The following is a 24,504-nucleotide window of genomic DNA, read 5'->3' as shown; positions in this document are numbered from 1 at the left end:
CTCAGAATAGTTCTTGAGGGAAACCTGCAGAATTTTTATGGAAGCGCTGAAGTGTTGTTAAGGGGACTCTGAAGAGTTACTGAGGGAACTCTGAAGAGTTTCTGAGGATGTTCTTATGCCTTCTAAAGAGGACTATGGAGAGTTCCCAAATCGATTTCGAATAGTTTCTGAGGAACTCTTAAAAGCTCTTGAGAAGAATCTGGAGAATTTCTGTGGGAAGTCTGAAGAGTTCTAGTGGGAACTTCGCAGGGTTCCTGATAAGACTCCGGTGATTTCCTGATGACTCTGAAGACTTTCTGCAAGAAGGCAAAAAGTTCCTCAAAGTATGCTGGACTCATCTGGAGTTCATCGGCACCTTGGAGAGTTCCTGGGTGAATAATCGGGAGAGTTTCTGTGCGTACTCTTAAGAGTTCTGAAGAGTTTTTTTTAGAGTTTCTGCATCGATTTCGTATAGTTTCTTGAGGGATTCAAGGAAAAAGTTTCCGGAAGGACTCTGATAAGTTTCTGAGGAGATTCTTGTGAGTTGTCTGGTGAATTATTGAGAGGATTCTAGAGAGTTCCATAGTCGATTATGGATACTTTCTGAGGGATTCACTCAGAAAATTTCTAAAGAGAAATCTGCAGAATTTTCATGGGAGCCCTGAAAAGTTATTGAAGGTACACTTATGATTTTCAAAGAGGACTATGGAGAATTGCTGAATTAATTTTGAATAGCTTCTGAGGAACTCTAAAGAGCTGTTGAGTGAAGTCTGGAGAATTTCTGCGGGAAGTCTTAAGAGTTCCTAATGAGACTCCGAAAATATCCTAAGCCGATTTTGGTTAGATCTTCAGGGAACTCAGATGATTTTGCATGGCAATTTTGGAAAGTTTCAAAGTAAACTCTGATGAGTATCTATGAGAATTATGAAGACCTTCTGTGGGGACTTTGGAGAATTTCTGAGAGAACTTCGGAGAGTTTCTGCAACCTTCTTGGAAAGTTCCTCAGGAGACGTTGAGAGTTCTAAAAAAAACTTAGAATTCTCATGGTTGATCAGGATCTGATCTTAAGAGTTCCAAGCAGGATTCTAAATAGTTCTTAGATGACTCTAAAAATCACCGAGAATACTCTGAAGAGTTGCATAGAATTATTTCTTAAGATGACTCTAAGAATTCCTCAATTCAGAATTGTCAAGAAAATTTAAACCAAGCTATTTTTCGCCGGAATAATAAAAAATTAAAGGTATCAACCGTATAAGGATGATTGTGACAAGCAAAAATATATCAACACTCAACAGTGACCCACTATGTTTGTTTGTTTTTTTTTTTAATAAATTTGCATTCTATTTAAAACTGCATTTTTCAGTTATAACCAGTTATTTCTCATTATCAGGCTTCATTTTCAAGGTAAGGTTTCCAGATTGCCCGGTTTTATCCGGGTTTGCCCGGATATTTAAAACAGAATTTGGGAACAGACCGGCCGGGACCGCTTGCCCGGATTTTGGCCGGATCTATTCACTTTATTTGGCAAATCAAACGAAAAAAAAAACAAATTGTGTTGCAAAATTTCTTTTCCAAAACGATTTTTTTAGCAAGATTTATGAAAAATTATCATTAAAGGTTTTTGGAAGCCTAAAATAGGATTTAAAATCTGTCGATAAGTTTTGATGAAAAAAATAAATATTTTTTTAAATATTTTTTCTTGATTTTTGTTGAGTAATTTCTGGGCTTTGACAAAAACTTTCCAGGATATTGCACGGATTTTTGGTCGTTAATTTGAAATCAAATGCCCGGATTTTGCCAGATTTTTATATAAAACTAGCAGGCCCGGTAAACTTCGTCTTACCATGTTCAACTTGGCGTTCATTTTCCATTTTTCCTAGTTTTTTTTACATTTCCATCCTTTTCCTTTACTCGATTCGTCCTGCTTAATTCTACCAAAATAAAACGTAAGAATTTTAACTCAATTCTACGGGTCTTTTAAAATCCACTTTTTGTTACTTGTTCCATAAATAACTGTATGTTGATAATATGAAACTGTTATTAATGAAATTGTTGTATTCCATTAAGTAGATTTATTCCGTTTATTCGAGTTCACATTAAGGTTTAAACCGAAATAAAAAGTTTCTCATTTATTGGAATATATTGCGTATAAATCTTTTTTAAAATAGAAAGATGAATATTTTTGGAGTATTTGGCGAATATTTTGCTTTCATCTCCCAATTAGCTTTGGATTTAGAGCTGAAGAAATAAAAAACATAAGAAAAGATTTTTTACTAACCATTTTCAAACAGTTTTTTATTCACCATCCTCATCCTTCGAAGCAGTTTGAATTAAAATCCATATTTTCACCAAAATCATGTTCAAAAAAGTTTAGCCTGATACTAAACTTATAGACTTTACACATTTCAATTTTAAGTGATCTCAAACAGCACTTGTCATGACATTAAATCTGTCTATTTTGTATACAGCAAATTCCTTTTTTTTTATTTATTCAAGCAAAAAATGCAAATTAATTCCTTTGAACTTTAACCCAATAAATCAAATTGGTTTTGAAAAGAGGAAAAAATATGTTTAGATATGTTCACCCATTACTTTAAAGATACTAATTGAAGCATTGCACTGTTCTGATTTAAAAATTTCCTGAACATTGTTGGTGGTGATCTGCAATTTCATTCAGGATTATGTAATATTTTTAAAACTTTATAACATTTAATTAGAAAGCAGATTTTTTAAAATTAATCAGATCGAAAAGATATAATCTGTTCAGGCTTTGTTGGTTTCATGAGTTCATTTTGATTCCTGGAAATTATCATATAAACAAAACCTTAATAAAAATTAGGTGTCTTTTCAACTGTTAATCTTAATTTTCAAAAATGCAACACCGGGGCAAATGCAAACGAATATCACCACAGTTCAACTTTCATATTTTCTAAAAAAAAAATCATATTTTCAAAAAAAAAATTAGTTATGTTGACAAAAAGAAATATCGAAGAATACATTTGTATTATTTATTGGGGCAAGTGATAACACATAGGTCTTTTTCAGATGCGTCAGTGAAAAGACTTTAAAATGAATTTAATACTTGTTCTTGTATGTCTGTTTTATCAACATTCATTGATATATACTAAGTTTTCTCCGGAATAAATTAATGCTTGGTACTTCAATTTCACTGAATGCTGTTCAACCAAAAGACCTTGATTTACAAAGACCTTTCTAATAATTTTGAATATCCACTTCAGACTCAACACTCGGTATATCCTTTCTGGCCATTTTGGAGATAAAATTCTTGAATTGTAGATGTTTCATTGCTAAATGGCGCGTTTTCACTTATTCCACCAAAGAAATTACATGAATTTATATTACTTTTAACACTTTCAGGTCATATTAAAAGTTCATCATTAAAATCTGCTGCCCCTGGAATATCAATCACAAAAAAACTTTTCAACAAAAAAGTGAATCAAAAGTCTCTTCTATGTAGCCAAAATATGTTAAACAAAAACATACTTTTCATATTAAGTTCGTACTTGAATTGTGTGTAAACAAACAGTAAACGTGTAAACAGTTTTTTGATGAATGATTTGAAAAAAAAAAGCTGAATCATATTGTTTTTTTGGGCCCAACAATTTTTAGATGAAAAAAATGCATACATTGTTTGTAAAAGTTGAAAAATTGCACTTGCTCTGCTGTTTTCTTAGTTGAAGATTCTTCCGGAAAATGTTATCCTCACTTTTTGTTATTAAAAAGTAGATTATTTTATTGATAACTTCAACTTCCGTTTGCAGAAAATCATAAAGTTCATTCGGCCTTTAAAAACTTCAATCCTATCTAATCTATTTCAAAAGACAGACTCTTGTTCAGTTAAACGTTCAGTTGGATTACACGAAATTGAATGTAAAGCTTCCCAATTTCTTTTTTTCAAACGTCCGCAAAGTGTCATAACATTATTTCATATGCATTACCAAGTTCATATTTTTTGGACAACAGTTTACTACTTAAATTAACACGAAATAAAAATGGTTTTAATATTTAAAATCGTTTATATGGTTTTGATTCGATCGATAAAATATCAAGGCGTCATTTATAACCATGTGCTGTGTACAAATAAGCATGGAAAAAAAACCCATCTAGGTTGCATATCGCCCCCACGTGCGTAAGAAATAAAGATACTTGGTTGAGAAAAAGGCGCCTAACTTTAAATTTTTCCAGCGATCAATGAACAGTATGCTATTATCTTGAAACGACGTTTGCTCACGACGCCTCGCCTATGGAGACGAATTACAAACCCCTCAAAGAAAAGAAAATTTTTAAAATTGGATGCCTGACTTTTCAATTTAAGATTTTGGCAAAACAAAATTTAAATGTTTTATTTGATCGGCAAAATGTCAATCTAAGTCACGTCAAGGCATCATTCTTAACCATGTGCTGTAGAAATGAGCTAGGAATCAAGAAGAAAAAAAAATCACATCAAGGCTTCATATCGCCACCCCTTGCATTGAAAATATGCTTGGTTGAGAAATACGCGCCAAAATATCACACTGATCAGTATGCTATGCCATGGTTACTATCCTCTGGCGACGTTGGCTCGCGACACGCCTCGTCCTTGGAGACGAAAAACAAACCGCCCAAAGGAAAAAAAATTCTCGAAAAAATGGAAGCCATGACATTTATTTGATTCAAAAAACTAAAAATTTAATTATTATAAAGCTTAGTTCTTTTAGAAATGGGACAGTTACGATTGCGTGTATCTCAAAAACAATTCATTTGATCGAAATACTTTCAATGAAGAAAATGAAGGTAATGATATGATATTTCATGAAAAAATTTGAAAAAAATTATTTATAGTTTTTTGTCAGAGAAATTTCTACTTTATTCTTGGTATCTCCCATTGGCCGGCGCACACTTTTTTCAGTCATGATATTGATCAGTATTTCCTACTTATACTTCGTCAAATCTATATTTTTGGTGGCTTCATCCTCCTTCTTCAGTTTCTGATACTTTTCGGTCCAATACTTCTCTTTTAAAAGGAACTCAAAGCATTTTAGTTGATACAGTTGTTTCGAAATGAACAAGTTTGATTATTTTTTACCACATTTTTTAACCTTTTTAATGGAATTTCTTCTGGCAAAATCTTTCAATAACGAAGTAAAACCATCATAAGATTGAACTTGAAGTAAAATCGGTTAGTATAAATTGTAGGTTGCGGATGATACATACAAGATTACTCTTTTAAGGCTTTTAAAATCAGCGAAAACCAAAGTTTTGTTTTGAAAATAATTGTTTTTTTTTCGCAGGAACAGAATTTTGGCAAATCATTATATTTTATACAAAATAATCAGCAAATTCATACTTTAATATACTCGCGATCTTGCCACGAGCAGACATGGTATAGGATTCAAACGCTTTAATTTGTATGAATAGGGTATTTCATAAGTTTTGTCGTTCATCAGAAATCATCTGTCCCATAGCCTCGGTACCGGCTTTACAGCTTACGAGCTCTGAAACTAGCAAAAAATGGTTGTTTAAGGTTGGGTTTCAATGAGTTATCACTAGGCAACACTTTCAGCTTATCGGAGAAAATTGTTTTGGACATTTCAGCGATTTACCCTTAGTTTTTCGTTTATTGAAAATTTAAAATGCTGGTATGAGACTTGACTTCCCTGATGACCCTTAACCGTAGTTGCCGATCATGTGCTTCACTCCAATGCTTGATTTAAACTTTGTGGACATTATTGACAGTGTTTGCATACTTATCCACCACAAAAACTCAGTAATTCTTTGAATAATCAACGGTTTTGTCAGCTATTAATTTGATAACGACGAATTTCAAAGGAAACTGTGCAAAATTATTTTTTTTATTTTCCTCTTGCATCGTACATATCTCAAAAACGCGTAAATTTTAAATTTTGAAAAAAATAGGTCTGATAGTACTTTTTACAGGCAACAAAATGCTGTCAAAATTTTCAATATCCGATAGCTAGTAAACGAGCTATTAGTAAATGAAAGTGTCCCATTTCTAAAAGAACTAAGCTTTAGACAATTGATGCGACTTTGTGTTGTTTTTATTCGATATAAACCGATTCGCATGGCTACAGAATATTCTAAAAATAATTTAATTCGAATCGTTTGGGTCATTTCGGAGGAGTAGTACTACAAACACCGTTACAAGAGAATTTTATATAATAGATTGCCCGGATTTTTGCGGCCCAGACAGGTCCTGAAAAAAATCTGGCAACCTTATTTTATGGCTTATAAACTCTAAAGAATGGTTATGTGAAGTGCATATATAATTTTACTCCTAATGTAAACACAACTTACACTTGAATAAAATTTTAATATTTAGAATTTTCTGGCCCAAAATGATACCTGAAATTCATCGTAGGTTAAAATACGCCCTAATTCAGCTATAAATATGGCGGTTAGTCACTGTAAAGTTGAATCATTCAGGAAAGGGTCATAGAAACGAAAAAACAGCATTACTGAATAGGCGTACTTTTCAAATCTTTCACCCATATGTTCAGGCTGATTCAACCAGCAATGGATTTTCTTCCAACCATGAAATATGGTTGATTTAGGAATAAAAAGAGATAAATTTAAAAGATAAATACTTGACATAGAGGAATCAAAGCACGTGAATTTGTATAACAGCTAGGAGATTTTATTTTAATCCGTGTAGTGTGACACCCCTCGTCGTTCTGCATCAACGAGGCGGTCGGTCATTCTTCAAAACTGCACTCGAAATTTTTCGCCAGCCGATGTAGTGCCCAAGGTAGTTCCGTCCGTTCTACAATGGCAGCCGGCCACAACAGGCCGAATGCAAATTGTCATAAAGCTAGCCCGGCTAGTCGAGGGGTTTGAGTTTGACGGGGTCCAAGGGGGTAGCCACCAGTTGAAAATCTCCGGGCGAACTTGCACGCAAACATTGCCGTGTGTGTGTGCCTTCGCCGGGTCTACACGGGGACCACGTGTGTCAACCCATGTAGGTCTTGGGGCCGTTGCCGGAATGTTGGCACTTTTCCGGTGCCGTAAGGGTGTAGGTGGGTGGGCTGTGATGCATCGCCTCGTGCACATCGTTGCAATCGGCTCGCTGATTCCTGGCAGATTTCCTAGGGCACACAGAGTGAGAGTGCAATTGTGCCGAGCTTTGGTGTTTGATTATTCCGTGTAACGCCCCCACATACCTCCGCCCACGATTCGTGTTTGGATCCTGGCTCGTCCTGACCATGGGGAGACCAATCACGGATGGGGTTTGGTCAATGTTGCTGGTTGGTACCCGGTACAGAGTGTTGTGGATTCCGGGAGTCGCCGATCCCAACCGAAAGATGGTGCCCGGTACTGAATAATGGATATTCATGTTGCTTTATGCAAATCACACGTATCAGCCGCCTTTCGGTGATTATAGACGACCGGAATAAATCCGATGGGACGCGTTTTTCACCTGGTTGGCTGAGCGTGTAACGGTTTGGTTTTGTTGAATCAAGCTCATTCAACGGCAACAATTCAACGAGACGGTCCAAAGAATATCAATAATTTTAATAACCGGAGAAACAATACAATTCCGACATTGTCCGTGGTCTCTCCCGAAAAGTGAGCCATCAAAGCCACAAAACCGAGATGTTTTGAGCACGCAAATCGATCCTCGGACGGCTACAATAAACGTCAAAAGCAAAACCACCACTCAGGGCGATTAACCGTAATGCAACGGCGATTAATGCTAATAGGATCAGTATCGTTACCACTTCATTTTAAGTAGTTATCGGTGAGCAACTATCCATGGGATGGATGCATCATTACGGGCAATGAATTTGCAGCTGATGGAGATGATGATGAGAATGCGTTTCCAACGATCCTGCAACCGAACAAACGCGGCACCCCGGCATGTAACTCGCGTTAACTTCAGTTTGAGTGAGTAATTTCTGAGCTCATTCGGTATTCGCTGGTAAAAATTTCTGCAAATTAGCCTGGACCTCACGTTTTAGCATCTTAGATGAATCATTAATTCTGGGAAAGTTGGTTCAACTATACAAGATTTCTCAGTGGTAAATTGCTGAAATAAACGAATGCGAGTTTCATAGATAAACTCCTTTGAATTCAGCCACAGTATTTGAAAAACCCAAATAGGAACTACTTTCTATCACATTTCTCACTTTTTAAATTATTTTTTAAAATATTTGATATGAAGTGAAATGAATAAATGGTGTACTCCTCCTTGTTGATAGACGTACTAAGTGATCCCCTCCACGTGTTTCTTTGACAATGTTTTGAACTATCAAAATAATAAAATTCAACAGAAAAAGGTTGAAATAAAATTAGAAACATGTTTTAAAACTAATCTGATTTATATAAATTTGTCAATTTTCGATTGAAATCAAATCGCCCGGCTCCCATAATCCGTCGGAAATGATCGACAGCGAATAGGAAACCGATTTGCAAGAATTGACATTAGACCGGTTCATTTGAACAAATTTTTGCTGACCACAGTCAGCCTCATAGAGATTGAATATGACTCAACTCCAACTAATTTTATTTATTTTGACTGCACTGCTTATAACGCATGCTTTTTAATAAACACAGAACTGATGGCTTTTTTGAGCTAAGTTGTTGGTGCTTAGAGGACTATTTTTGAGATATTTACCAACTTGTACAAACTATTTACCTACAGTACCGTACATGATTCCATAGAAGTTGGGAAGGTATCTCCAACGTTTCTAACGGTCTACTCCAATGACATTGTTATTGAAAAACTTTATATTTTTTAGACTTAATTAATTTTTGATCTCTTACCTGACGACATTAAACGTTTCTCAAGTATTCGAAACATGATATACAACAATTCTAAGAAAATTGCATTTTTTTTAGCTTCTTTTATTTAAACTGCAATCTTACATACGACCGAACACTTTGCTCTGCTTTAAGATCACTATCCTTATTCTTGAAAACTAAAAAAAACTCCTCTAGTTTCCAGTTATTCTCTGAGTGGGAATCAATAACTTTTCGTGGAATTTTTTTCAATTCCTGGACAAAAAACCTCGAGTTCCGTAGCATTTTAACGATGCACGGAAAAACAATCAATAAATTTCCTTTGAAAGTCAAAACGAATAGAAAACTTGGATGAATGTTCAATTATATCTTGAAATAGGAATTCATGAGTTCTCTGGTTTTGATTTCAATACAAAAATTTTTAGTTAGTAAATATGATTTTTGGATGCAAAAATTCGCTCAAAATTTATTCTACCCCGCTTTTTTTTTCTTTTTTTTTAAACGAAGAAATTGAATTCTGATTTCCCCTTTAGAAGTTTGAAAGCATGACATGACACGTGTTTGCTTAGTTTTTATAAATACTTAGTGAAATTTTCAGCAAATTGTATTTCGTCGTATTTGACATATTATAGTTTGAATGAAAAAAACTTATAAGTCGAATTTTGGTAGTCGTCACTATATGTCACGGTATTGTACGTCAACTCCCAAAAATATTCACTCAATAAATTGCATTCGGCTGATATTTTTGCAACTTTTGAAAACAACAACAAACGAAGCGTAAATTACCGAAAAAAAAATCTTAAACTTTTAAAAAAGTAAAAAACTTGAATAGATGAGCTGAACTAGTCTAATGCGCATCGAATTGGCGTTGCACATAGGAGTATACTGAACCAATATTTGGTCAAATGTGTTTTTTTTTTTATTTTAATACTCAGTAGACCGCTGCAAGCTTTGTATGAAAATTTCAAATTCTTAAATTTTTACACCTCCCATAACTTCTTTTTGGTTGTTTTTGCTGCCAGAAAAAACAATAAAAATTTTTGGAAGCGATCCATTCAGTCCTGAATTAGCGCAACGAGTTTTAATTTTGTATGAAAATTTTATGGGAATTTTTTTTTTTTTTTCATTCAAAAATCAAATGATTCTTGCAGTACTATTCATGTGACCAAAGATTATTTTTTTAAATTTTTGCGTTTTTGGCTGCTTATTTGAAAGCTGTGTAACCGTAGGATGGAAATAAAAAATCTCAAAAAACTGCTTTATATGGCCAGAAAATTAATTGATTTATATAACCTTTGCAAAAACATTTCATACAATTATTAACAGCAAAATCTGCTATTTTATAAAATACATTTCAATGGATTCAGATTTTTAATTTGTAATGATTATAACTTTTTTCATGAAAATCTTAGCTGCTTGTCATGTTAGAGAAAAAATGAAGCTAGAGAATAACCAAAATCAAAAATTAAAGACCAATTTTATTTCCAGCTTACATGAATTTTCTAGATAATAAAATGTGCAAAAATTTCTTCTTCCGCGTTGTGCTCAGGACTGAACCAAATTATCTCCAATTTTACACTGATGCTTGGTGACCCAAAGGGCATCGAAAAAACATATGGGAGCATTTTTCGCAGCGGTCTTATACTCAGTCATAAGTTTGCATATCTTGAAATTAGACTATTCAAATATTCTTAAAGTTTATAAAAATAATTTTGAGCTAATTCAATTACCTAGCAGTTATTTTAAAAGCTTTCTGGTAAAAAATGTCGATATCAATATTGAATCTGCTTGATATTTCAAATACTATCTTCCACTTTAAATTATCATTAAACTATTCTATTGAAATCCTCTAATTTTCTCAAACATTTACTGTACTAGTTTCTACTTAAAAAAATTCCATCAACAATTTTTTATAGATTTTTTTTTTATATAATGTCCTACAATTTGTGCTGAATAGCTGAATTTTTTCGTCTACCTGAAGCACCATCGTGAAATTTCAATAAACCTTTTCTCTAAAAATATTAGTTTTACTCGCCCTCTATAGATCTCTATACTGAATGATTATTTTAAACAGCTGTGCTATGGAAAATGAACGTTCGTTCTGCAAAAAAAATTATTTGTTAGAATAAATACTCGATTTAAAACCTGTAACTAAAAATCCAAGAGTTTTCTTTGTTAAAATGTAAATAAAAAATAGTTTCAAAATTAAAAAAAAAAACAGCGACTTTTAAAGATGTTGCACGTGTTAAAAATAATGAAAATGCATCGTTAGGTAAATAAATTATCTATAAACATAAAAATAAATGTTTTTCTGTCTGTCTGTCTATTCCCTATAGGCTCGATAATTACTGACACGATCAATTTGAAATTTTATATGTAAGAGTTTTTAGGGTCGGAGATGATTTTTTAAATACTTTCAAAACGCTCCGTCTTAAACGAGGGAAGCCCTTCCATACAAAATCAATAAAAATATGACACACAATCGAACAACTTCCAGAAACTGCTGAACCGATCAACTGAAATTGGGTGTGTAGCTGTTTTCAAAGCCGGGAATAATTTCTATAACGCTTTCAAAGCCCTCCAAATTAAGGAGGGGAAGGCTCCCATACAAAATTAATTAAAAAAATATGACACAATTCGAACAATTTACGGAAATTACTGAACCGATCAACGAGGAATTAGGTGTGCAGACGTTTTCAAGACCAGAAATGGTTTCTAAAACACTTTCAAACCGGTCCAAATTAAGGGAGAGGGGGCTCCCATACAAAATTAATAAAAAATATGCCCCAATTCGAACAATTTTTCAAAAGTACTTAATCAATCAACTTGAAATTTGGTATGTAGCCATTTTAAAGACCGGGAATTGTTTCTATAATTCTTTCAAACCCCCTTGAATCCAAAAAAAAGGAGGAGGTAGGGGTTCCCATACAAAATTAACACAAATATGATAAAATCCTCAAAGTATTTTTCGTTAAAAATTGATTAACAGTTTCGACATAATTGAAGATGATTTGTTGATTTGACAAAAAAAAAATTATAAAATAAGGTGATATATTGTATTGATCGACGCTTCTTATTTTAATGAATGAAGATTTTCAAATTCAATACATGTAAAATAAAGGTTATTGAGTAGACACAAATGCCGCAAGGATGGTAAAGTGTCGTTAATAAAAAATAAAGAAAAACCAAAAAAACCCCCAAAAAAAACCAAACACAAAACCAATGTATTAGTATATTCATAAAGTTTGGCACACTTTGGACTAGGTGAGAATTTGCCTGTATTTAAAACAAAAACTCCTCCCGCTTTAAAAAAGGCCAATTTTTTTTAATTGAAAGGGATTATTTATTGTATTGGAGATCCCTCCTTTTGAGGCTGCTTCAATCTTCAAGTAATGTTTATACTCAAGACAATCTGGAAGCTCAGATGCAATGAAATATAGTTCGCTTTTGAATAAGGTTCAAATTTAAATTAAATTGAATTAGAATAATTTAAAGAAACTTAAATTTTTCCATAGAAGGGATAGCAAAGCACACCGGGTCAATTAGTTAACACTAAACACGGAAAAACAATTTTAAACTATAATTTGAAAAACTTTTATTTTCTTGAACAACTGATAAAAATAAACAGGGCGCAACGAAATGATTTTACAAAAAAGGAGAAAAAAATCAACTTCAGCATTGAAAAATCACGAGTGAGGAAGTATGCGGAAGTTTTTTCTTTTGTACATGGTTCATGAAATTATGAATTTTTACATGATGTGCTGGGACTTGCTGGGAACATAAACAAAAACCTTAGATCTGCCAAGTTTCATTGCAAGACGATTTCGTTTGCTAATTAGATCTCATTCGAACTTTGCCGTTATCCTGCGTGGTTGATTCGTGCAAAGCTAGGGGTGAAGAGAGTGGAGTAAATTCAGACAATTTCGGTATCCTTGTAGGACGGAAGTCCTGGTACAACTATAAGGGAACTTGAACGTGAAACAACACAAAAGTACTTCCTGTAGAGTTTCATAAAACGATATTAGAAATATAGTTTAATGAATAAATGTCTGTATTTAAACCAATATGGGAGGCAATTCCGTTGAAGCAATGCAAACAGCTAGCTTAAGCCGTTGTCTCAGGCCTTCCCTCCCATTCTGAACTAAGCACAAGTCCTCGGTTGTCGTACCTAAAAAAATAGACTTACATAAATTGTTTTGAACCATCAATCAGTTGTTAAATTTATCTCTATTTGACATTCAAAAGATGTTTTTTTTTTGTTCCTAGGTTAAGTCATACATGCCATCATCATACATTAATTTTTCAAAATACGAAACACACAATTTTCGAAATTTTTTTTAAAGGGAACTGTTTGTCAATTTGCAATTTCTTAGATTTTCTGGCACTTAAATTCAACTTTGCACAGTATATTCACGCAAGATTTTTGCAAAAAATTAATGTTTATCGGAAAGGAAATTTCATACCGATTTTAGTGGTTACATTAGCGCTGCGGTTCTTTACAAAAATGCGATAAATTACGGAAATCTCGCGTTAACATACTCAAAATCCAGTGCAAAATTTAATAAAAGTCAAAGAAAATTTGAGAAATTGCAAATTGACAAAAGTTTTTTTCTTTATTGAAAATTCATAAAAAATTCTGTGTTTTGTGTTTTGAAAATCTAAAAATGCTAAAATGTACCAAATTACGCCAACATTACAATCCTCTTTCAAAATGTATCTGGTATGACCTAGACAATTTGTAAGGTTTATTGATTGAAAAGTACGATTTTTACACCACAATTTTACATTTTTTGTGATCATCATCTGAAAAACTTCTAAAAAATATATCCTGTGCTACATATAGCTTCTAACTTCAGCTTTGTCGGACACTAATTAAAATTTTAGATGCATAGATGAATTAGATGAATAATTTTCTGAAAAACATATTTGAGTTACGTTACGAGGTTCCCGAAACTATAAATTTTGTAAAAATCGGTTGGGAAACAAGTGAGATATATTGGTTTTAGTCAGAAGTGCCAAATTGACACTCCAGGGACTGTTAAGGGTGAAAAAATCAGGGTTAATGCGCGCAGCATCGCCATATTACTACAGGGCCTTTTTGACTTTTCAGTGCGGCCCATGATAGTTTGTTAGTTCCAGAACAATATTAGTTAAAGAAATGATACGCACTTTGACTGATGTTTCCAAAGATTTTTCTACGAGCAGTTTAACAGTCCTCTAGGAGGATTTTCATTTAAACAATGCTCAAATTTCAACTTAGTGATTTTTGTAAGCCAAATAAATACTTTAGTTAGTTTCAAACGTTCAAGTTTCGATCTCGAAACTACGCTCGTTCTAAGCATCTGTTGAAATCTGAAGCGACTGCCCTTCATTTTGGTTGAACTGGGTTTAAAGCTTCGCGCTTTCCTGGGATGAGACAGATTAAATCAGTATTCATTTGCGTTCTCCCATTCTTATGACCCGTGACTCGAAGTAAATTGCAAAGCGTTCCTTCTCGAAAGTAGACACTTCTCTGGTCGACCTTTACTTGGGGATTATAGAAAACCAGCGAGACCAGTCTCATCCGAGGAGGAAGATGATCCAGATCAGAAACGAAGCAAAAATTAAACAGGTCACCGGTTGGGGTCTCCCCGGTGCAAAACTCATTTGGGGACCTCGTTGGGTCACATCACGGCACAAATAGGCCGGGACGGGAACTAAATGAGCTGCGCGTCGATTTTTTTTTCTTAATTTTTCGCTGTCCCTCTCTTCGGGGCGTTCGTGTGTGAGGAGCGCGCAGGCTTAAATCTTGCAAGAAGCAACAACACTGAAGAAGTTGTAATAACCAATAAGTTTCCGCGTGCGCGCTGGGGAACCCGTTTAAGTGGGACCCTGGCCCTTCAAGGAAGATCATGAAAGTTACTGGATCAGGTCGCTTCAGGTCCCTCAAAACTTGAAGGGAAAATGAACTTGAAGGGGTTTAAAAGTGGGTTGCGAGAGGGTATTCTTTCACCGGTTTTTTGCTCGCGCGCAAGCTTAATCGAGCAATGTCGAATAAACCATCCGTACGCGAGGAAGGGTGGAAAATTTATTGTATTTACCCGGAGGCAGCTCGTGCTCATAATGCCGTGAGAATTCTGCTGCATATGCGGATTTTTTCCGCGCCTCACCAGCTACTTCTATCGATACACTTGTATGAGTAGGTACGTTGTTGAAGTACGCTTCAAGTTTCAAGTTCATGAAGTTCGTCGTCTGGCGGAGCTGCCGTTGTCTGCCTTGTGGAAGATTAAGTAATAAAGTCTAGCGTCTGGTAAATGGATCGGAAGCTTCGCTTCAAAAACTATTTTAAAAATATTTATGAAAGAATTCAACCAAAAAAACACCTCATTGGTAACGAAACTGATAAATAAATTTTAAAATCAAAAACTAGAACAAAATGCCAACGATAGTCAACGAACAAAATGCATATTAGTTTGAAAATCAAAAACGTAACTCACTTGACAAGATCGGCGCCCGAACATTGTCCGCTAGAATGAGAAAGTTTTTGAATGGTTTACAATTTTTTTTTCAAATGGCGTATCAAAAAGACTGAGAAAAAGTCAAGTCAATGGAAAACATCTACAAACATGTATTAAATTAGTCACGGTAAAAAAAAACACTTTCTCAAATTGATTTTCATGCTTAAATCAATGGTTTTTTTTTATTTTTCAAATGTTGAAAATTGTAAATTTGATATATATCGAACGTTTTAAAGTAAAACAAAACTGTAAATAATTTAAACATTTCTTTTTGGTACAGTGTTAACTAATAACAAGGTCAATAACAGTCAAACCTAATGATAAAATCATTAGGCATGGGATTTTTCATAATTAGGTGGCTGTTCAAATTTAAAAGCTAAGCTTGCCAGACTGCCCAATTTCAACCCGGACTTGCCCGGATATTGAATACAAACTTTGGAAAAGATCCGGTCCGGCCCGAATGAATTGATAAAATGATCAGTGTTCCCCCAGTTTACGGAATCATTTGAGTTTCCTTGGAGTCTCTTTTGAGTTTTTAGAGTTAACTCTTTTGAGTCTCTTCCGAGTCTCTTTTAAACCTCTTTTGAGTGTCATTGAGTCTTATCCTGAATCGCTTTTGAGTCTCATTTTAGCCTCTTTTTAGGGTCTTTTGAGACTCTTTTGAGTCTCTTTTGGGTCTATTTCAAGTCTCTTGAAATTAGCCTCTTTTAAGTACCATTAACTCTAATGAGTTTCTCGCGAGTCTCTTTGAAGATACACAAACCGAGTTTCCTTTGAGTCTCATTTGAGAGTTTAGAGTCTCTGTTAAGCATCTTTCGATTCTCTTTCTTATGAGTCTCTTCAAAGTCTCTTCCGAGTCTCTTTCAAGCCTCTTTTGAGTGCCTTTTGAGTCTTACCCTGAATCACTTTTGAGTCTTGCGAAAAGTGTCTTTTGAGTCTCTTTGGAGTCTTTTCTGAGTATTGTTTAAATCCCTTCAAAGTACCTTCAAGTCTCTTGTAAGATTCTCTTGAGTATCGTTTAAGTCTCTTTTGAATATCATTTATGTCTCTTTAGATTTTCTTTTGAGTCACTTTTGAGTCTCTTTTCAGTATCTTTTGAGTATATTTAGATTACCTTTAAGTCTGTTTTGAGTGTCTCTTGAGTCTCTATGACACTCTTTGAAAATTTTATGTGTTTCCTTCGAGTCTCTCCTGAGTCTTTTTTGAGTCCCTTTAAAACTTCTTTTGAGTCTTTTATAATTCTCTTTTGAGTCGTTTTAGAGTCTCTTTTGAGTTACTTTAGAGTCCGTTTAGAGTACCTTTAAATTTCTTCTGAGTTGCGCTTGAGTTTTTTTTAACATTCTTTGGGTCTCTTGTGAGTTTCTTTTGATTCGTTTTTAAGTCTCTTTTGAGTTTATTTAAAGTCTCTAATGATTCTCTTTTGAGTCGTTTTAGAGTCTCTTTTGAGTTACTTTTGAGTTCGTTTGGAGTACCTTGAAATTTCTTCTGAGTTTCGCTTGAGTTTTTTTTGACATTCTTTGGGTCACTTGTGAGTTTCTTTTGATTCGTTTTTAAGTCTCTTTTGAGTTTATTTAAAGTCTCTTATGATTCACTTTATTGCTACTATTGAGACTCTTTTGAGTCTTCTTGAATCTATTTTGATTATTTTTCGAGTATATTTGGAGTATTTTTTAAGTCTCTTTTGAGTCACTTTTAAGTCTCTTCTGAGGCTCTTTTAAGTCTCTTTTGAGTCTCTTTTAAGTCTCTTTTGAGTTTCTTTTCAGTTTCTCTTGAGTTTCATTTTAGTCTTTTTGAGTCGACACAAAAGAGTATCAAAAGAGACTTAAATGAGCCTCAAGCTCATTTCAGTTTACTTTGATACTCTTTTGTGTCTCTTTTGAGTCTAATTTGAGTCCTTTTCGAGTACTCTTAAGTCTCTTTTGAGTGTGTTTGAGCTTCTTTTGAGTCAATTTTAAGCCACTTTTGAGTCTCTTGTGAATCTCTTTAGAGTATCTTTTGAGTTTCTTTTGAGTCTCTTTTGAGTCTCTTTTGAGTCTCATTTGACTCCCTTCAGAATAACTTCAAGTGTCTTTCGAGTATCTCTTGAGTTTTTTTGACACTCTTTGAGTCTCTTTTGAGTTTCTTTTGAGTTTCCTTTAAGTTTCCTTTGAGTTTCTTTTGAGTCTTTTTTGAGACTCTTTTTAGCCTATTTTGAGTCTGTTATGAGTCTCTTACGAGTTTTTTAAAGTCTCTTTGAATTCTCATAATTGTTTCTTTTGTGAACATTTTGGGCCTTCTTGGGTCTTTTTCGATTATTTTTAAAGTTTTTTTGAGTCTTTTTTAAGTTTTTTTTTTTCATTATTTCTCAAATGGGTCTTTTTTGAGTCTCTTTTGAGTTTCTTTTGAGACTCTTTTGAGCTTCCTTTGAGTTTATTTTAAGCTATTTTGCGTTTCTTTAGAGTCTATTTTGAGTCTCTTCTGGTTCTCGTTTTGTTTCTTTTGAGCCTTTTTGTGTCTTTTTTGATTATTTTTTGAGTCTTTTTTTAATCTCTTTCGAAACTCTTTTGAGTTTCTGTTGAGTTTCTTTTGGGTTTCTTTTGAAATTCTTCTGAAACTTTTTTGAGCTTCTTTTGAGTCTCTTTTCAGTCTCTTTTGAGTCTCTTTTCAGTCTCTTTTGAGTCTCTTTTGTATCTCTTTTGAGTCTCTATGTTTCTCTTTTTGATACCCTTTTAAGTCTCTTTTGGGTTTCCATAAGTCTCTTTTAAGTCTCTTTTTGGTTTCTTTTAAGTCTCTTTTAAGTCTTTTTGCAGTTTCTTTAGAATCCTTTCAATGTTGTTTTGTTTTTTTTGGAAAATCCTGGATTTTGTCCGTATTTTATTTCTTTCTCTTTTGAGTCACTTCTGGTTCTCGTTTTCTTTCTTTTGAGACATTTTAGAGCCTTTTTGAGTTTTTTAATTAGTTTTTGAGTCTCTTCTTATTCTTTTCGAATCTATTTTGAGTATCTGTTGAGTGTCTTTAGATTCTCTTTTAAAATTCTTTTGAGACTTTTTTGAGCTTCCTTTGAATCTCTTTTCAGTCTCTTTTGAGTTTATTTTGTATCTCTTTTGAGTCTCTATGTTTCTCTTTTTGAAACCCTTTTAAGTCTCTCTTGGGTTTCCATAAGTCTCTTTTAAGTTTCTTTTAAGTCTCTGTTAAGTCTACTTAAAAAAATATGGAAGTGCTCCATAGTGTAGCGTCTCAAAGAATCAAGATGAATTTTATTTTTAAAAAAAGTTATATTTAAAAGTAATAAAAAAATCTTTCTATAATTGAAAAAAAAATAATCATCTTAGCAAGCGACTATTTCAATCTATCGATTCCTGCTAATAGTTCTTAATCTAAACATGAAAGTTTGTTTTCTCGAAATAAAAATTTGTTTTTGCAACTTTGTCTTATTTTTGAAGTCTTATGATCCATGGGTTATAGTGTAGTTTTCTGACGATCGGTCCTCTCAATCAATATTATAGACTGTTTAAATTCTGCAGTTCACTATATGGTTTTTTTTTTTAACTAAAAGGAGGATATTTCCAACTTACTTTTTTGTAACCATCTGACTTCATTGAATATGTGATTTTGTTTCTCAGGTCGAGCTTAAGGCTTCTCAAGCTTAACCAGTAGATCCAATCTGGTAGTTGAATCCATTATTTGATGAGACTACCAAAAAAGGACTAGGATTGATGTCCATGTCGATAACTTTTAGAGCAAAAATAGGCAGTGTCAATCAATGTGCCTAATATTACGGTTCATGATCAGTTTGACCGATCTGAAGTCCTTTCAAGAACATGCGGTAGTTTCAATCCGATGTTAAATTACCAAAATTTGGCAGTCTCTATCTCAGAAACGACTGAACAATATTCTACAAATTTCGCATTTTTAACTATAGAAGTGGCTATAACACTGTACTGTAACGATTACCCAATTATCTCAATACGAAGCAGTTCTCTCAATTCGCATTCGATTTCAGAAATAACGTTCGGAATACGACAGGCTTTCAAATATTCGGCAATCTCAATTGACTAAGCCGTTGCACTATGGGGATGTTCTATACAATGAGGTGGCAAAAAGTATTATTTGGCGTTTTGGACTCTTTTGTAAATGTTGAATTTTTGGTATGAAACATACTCTTTTCGCACATTGCAGATAAAAAAAATACGAGATATCTCGTTTTTTTTTGCGAGACGCGAGTGCGCGTCACTGAGAAGCATAACTCAAATTTGATACATTTTATCTAGAAACTTTATTCTACATAATCGTGTACAACACTTTCGATAATTGAAAAAAAATAAATTTGAAAAATTAGGTTCTATCGTTTCAGGCATAGAAACTGCCAAATTTAGTTGATTTTGGGCTTTCCTACAAAAATTGTATAATTTTAAAGTAAGAGGATTGGTGTTATTTTCAACCCTACTTTCTATTTACGTTAAAAGCCGCTTTTGGACTAATTTATAATTAAATGATTAATATCATCAAAACATAAAACTCAAGAGCAAAATGTGTCAAAGGATTGATGAATCAGGAAAATAAATGCCTTGACAAAATGAAACATACTCATTAATGGGTAAAAATTACCCATTAGCATTATTTTACCAGTTTCTTTTTACTCTAACTCTAAAAACGGTGTTTTAAGGTGCATGGAAACTCTTTCATTGTACTTTTAGGATTCAAAACTAGGTCTCACAAATTGATTGCGGGAATTTCGTTTAACTAGGCTTAAAAGTTTTTGATTTCTGAGAAAATTGTTCATTTACCCATTTTTATCATAGTTAAATTTAGTTTGTAAAAATTTTGAAAAATCAAAATGAATGTTTTTAATCTAAGCTTTCATATGATGTACTTTATATTAAACAAAAATGTGTTCCATAGAAAGATACGTAATATATTTTTCATTTTTCACCAAATGAATTTATCAATTTTTGCAAAGCCCGATGTGTTTGGTGCGTTCAGTATCCAAGAGAATGAATTGAAAAATAAGGGATATCTTAGTCAAATATAAGGCTATAAACTAGTAAACATAAAGTTAAATAAAGTTCAGTTTTTTTTGCCGTCTCAAAACCATAGTGCGTTGAACATTCTGCAGACAAAATCGCAAAAGCGGCAAACCCAATTAAAAAACAAATCAACACAAAGGAGTTACCTCAATCTGCCATAGAACAAACGTCCAGAACCTCGCCTATCAACATTTTGATATTGTTTTTTTTAGGCAAATGAGCTATAAACCTACAGTTGTATGTCTGACAGAACGGTCAAACCTTTCTATTTTGGGTGGTCATCTCAATCCGCTGCCCAAAAAAATACTCTTAAGAACTTTCTTTTCAAAACATTACATATATTTATAACAGAGAAACATAACCTTAGGGTCGAATAAATCGATGATTCCGTTCAATTCTTAGCTTAAAATATTTCCAAGTGCTCTAAAACACAAGCGGTAGTTTCAATTGTGGTCTGTATTGAATATTCTTCAAAAAAAAAACAACCTCAGCACCAATGTGATTTGGCCAAAGCAGAAATTTAAAATAAAGCAAAAAAACATAAGTGGGGATTGGTTTATTCGTCTGACTACTTCTAATTGCAAGCGGAAGTCTCAGTTCCCTGTCGTTTTAGTCAAGTTTATGTTAACATTTGTTCAAAATTAGCTGTATGAGGATTGATTGTTCAATGACCATCAGTTGTCTAAAATGTGCCTTGAACAGCGGCCCTGTTTCAACGATTAGGAGAGTAGCACTCCCAATTCACTCGACAGAGGTTGCATCACTGTATTTAAGTTCGAATTCTGATTGAAACATTTGCGTCATTCTAATAGATATGTTTATTTAAGGCACATTTAAAAACTAGCATTCTTCGTCGATTTGCAAACAGTCCTCTCAATCCATTATTCCATCCAGTATTCTTTTGGACCGTAGTCACAACTCTATATCATTGTTGATTGTTATCGTTTCAAACAAAAACACAAAGATGGTGCTATTTCTGTGACAGCTTGCATTCTGGCATCGCAGCAATAACGGATATATTATATTTTTTTCATTTCTGTCATTTGTGTCTTTTTGATTATTTTTTGTTAGTTTTGTCATTTGATTTTTTTTTTTTGACATTTTTGTGGTTTTTAAATTTTTTTTTATGAACTTTTTTTTTTGCTTTAAAACTTTCGCCATTTTTGTCATTTATTTCGTTTTTGTCATTTATGTCATTTCTGTCATTTTTGAAAGTTTTGTCATTTTGTCGTTTTAGTAATATTTGTAATTGTTGTTAGTTTTGTCACTTTGATCAGTTTTTTCTTTTTTGTCATTTTTGTCATTTTTGTCATTTTTGTCATTTTTGTCATTTTTGTCATTTTTGTCATTTTTGTCATTTTTGTCATTTTTGTCATTTTTGTCATTTTTGTCATTTTTGTCAATTTTGTCATTTTTTTCATTTTTGTTATTTTTATTGTAAATTATTGTCATTTGTTTAATCATTTGTGCAATTTTTGTCATTTTTGCTATTTTGATTATTTTTGTCATTTTTTGCCTTTTTTGTAATTTTTTGATAGTTTTTTCATGCGTTTTATATATGCTTACATTCATAGAGTATTCACTTTCTCCGGCATTCGATAACAGCGCGGACATCTTCCGTTAGATCTCTTCGAGAGCCGGCCTCAGAAACTCCATTGAACGACCAAGCAATCGGTAGTACCCTCGATCTCTGGAAAGCCGATTTGACCTAAACTAAATGGATGAATTGACGTGTGTATGAGCTTGACTGGGCACCCCGTGAAATTCACATAAAGCAACATCAATCGATCAAGGGCGACTCAAAAAGCGGTGCCGAATTATTTTTCTCATACATGAAGTTCACGAGGAGAAGCATGGTTGAAGATTATCCGAAATCGATGGTTTCTTTTCCCTAACCTTTCACCCACTTTAAGAGGGCTTTCTCCAGCCTAAGTGTATTTTGCCGAAGCTATTGATGGCGCTTAGCTGCTGACAGACAGCCGGACAGACTTCGAACGAGTGGGCGGAGTCGTTTTGACAACACCGGGTATTAGTTCCGGTGAAGATTGATTCCGGCATGAGTTCGAGTTGTTAGTTTTCAAGGATTTATTGAGAAAATAATTACGTCAAAATTTGATCAAGTGTAACAACATTCTGAATTGAATATTCTACTTCACAAGTGGAAATCTACCCAAGGGAATTTTGTCATGTAGTTCTCAGATGCTGCCCAGAGAGTCAGCTGCAGTTGCATATTTAATAATCATTATTCATACAAGTTTAAACAATTTATGTTGAGATATATAGAAGGAGAAAAAAAACCCTAGGCAAAACCACACAAAGATGCTCTCCTTGTGATCGCAATTCAGCAGCCAGACAGCATCATCCACCAGCAATTCCCATCGGAAGCTGTAGCTCGTAAAACCATTTGCTAGCCGGTAGCAAACAACATTGGTCTGATGGTGGTAAACTATGGCACTTTTGGAAGAGCAATCTCATAAAAGTAGGAAAAACCTCTCCTCACCAAGAGTAAGTTGGGGGGCAAGAGCTCAGGGGAAGGTTTTCTTTTGTTTTACATTTTTTTCCATCTTATGAGACTCGAGATGAGCCAAACATCTCGGTCTCGTCTTGAGGAAACAACAGAAGAAGAAAAAACCGTAAGAGCGAAACAAGAATGATACGCTTATGCAAAATTTCTTCCTCAACACCACATCACCAGGAACAGATCCCGCGAATCCCTCCAAGGGGAAGGTGGCTGAATCGGATATCGGGATAAGCGCATATGCTGAATGCCACGGAAAGCTCCCGGGGCAGCAGCAAACTGCACATACGATATGCATTTTGCATTGTATTTACTAAAGTTACATGGATCCTACGAGGGTGCGCACATACCAGAGCATATCGCGAGTAAAAAAAAAGAAAAAATGGCAACGTAAACACAGATCCTGAGACTTGTCCATGGTAAGAGAAGATCCCCCTTTCTTATCTGGGTATATTTTCCTATAAGGGTGACATTTTTTTAACTTTTTAACAAACTTCTTAATCATTTAACTACAAAATAATAGTTAACTGAAACATTAAAAATATAACATTTCGGCAACTTTGAACCTCTTAAAGAAATCAGTCACCCTAGTAAAAATTCCACAACAACAATAACGAACAAAAAACCGGGCGTGTGGCTCTGGCTTCCGCAAGCTGTAATAACAGCAACAAAATCAGAAAAAGCGAAAAAAACCCGAACGCGAAACTTTCCCACGATCTGGAATCCGCAGCCAGCGAGGATTCGAACCAGAAATTCCAGCCCGTTGAAATCGATTCCCCTTCGTTTGCGTTTAGAGGGAGCTGAACAATACTTTTTTGACAACGACTTAAAATAATTATGTCATTTTAATCAACTTTGTAATTTTTTTAATAATTCTAAGTTACGTAATTTTTGTCAATTAAGTCATTGTTGCCAATTTTTTCTTAAAAAAAAGTTTGTCATTTTTGTCATTTTGGCTACTTTTGTATTTTATTTTTTGATAATTTTGACATTTTATGACAATTTTGTCATTTTTGTCATTTATGCCATTTATGTCATTTTTGTCATTTAGGCCATTTTGGTCATTTTTGTCATTTATGTTATTTTTGTCATATTTGTCATTTTTGTCATTTATGTCATTTATGACATTTTTGCCATTAATGTCATTTTGGCTATTCGGCCATTTTGGCCATTTTTGTAATTTTTGTCATTGTTGCCAATTTTTGTCATTTTTGTCATTTTTGTAATTCTTCTAATTTTTGTTATTTTTGACATTTTTGTCATTTTTGTCATTTTTGTCATTTTTGTTATTTTTGTCATATTTGTCATTTTTGTCATTTTATTAATTTTTATTTCATTTTGTCCATTTTGTAATTTTTGTCATTTTTATCATTGTTGTCATTTTTGTTATTTTTGTCATTTTTGTCATTTTTGTCATTTTTATCATTGATGTCATTTTTGCCATTTTTGTCATTGTTGTAATTTTTGTGAATTCATGTCATTTTTGTCATTTTCGTCATTTTTGACATTTATGGCATTTTTGTCATTTTTGTCATTTTTAATATTTTTGTCATTTTTGTCATTTTTGTCATTTTTGTCATTTTTGTCATTTTTGTTATTTTTGTCATTTTAGTAATTTTTGTCATATTTGTCATTTTTGTCATTTTTGTCATTCTTGTCATTTTTGTCATTTTTGTCATTTTTGTCATTTTTGTCATTTTTGTCATTTTTGCCATTTTTGTCATTTTTGTAATTTTGTCATTTTTGT

General features: G+C 33.5%; 1 protein-coding gene across 2 annotated transcripts in view; it reads right to left on the bottom strand.

Moving 5' to 3' along the window:
- The window catches only part of LOC129743129 (aryl hydrocarbon receptor nuclear translocator homolog), a 136,085-nt gene that overhangs the window by 72,447 nt on the left and 39,134 nt on the right, over positions 1-24,504 (bottom strand). The window contains exon 2 of one of the 2 annotated variants that reach the window (XM_055735095.1): positions 15,213-15,242. The exons of the other annotated variant lie outside the window; for it this stretch is intronic. Coding sequence (XP_055591070.1) covers positions 15,213-15,242 — 30 coding nt within the window. The remainder of the gene's footprint in view (positions 1-15,212; positions 15,243-24,504) is intronic. 2 annotated transcript variants of the gene reach the window in all.

This window comes from Uranotaenia lowii, chromosome 2 (assembly GCF_029784155.1).
Source record: "Uranotaenia lowii strain MFRU-FL chromosome 2, ASM2978415v1, whole genome shotgun sequence".
In the NCBI taxonomy this organism is placed as follows: domain Eukaryota; kingdom Metazoa; phylum Arthropoda; class Insecta; order Diptera; family Culicidae; genus Uranotaenia; species Uranotaenia lowii.
This window is presented reverse-complemented; position numbering and strand designations above follow the sequence as displayed.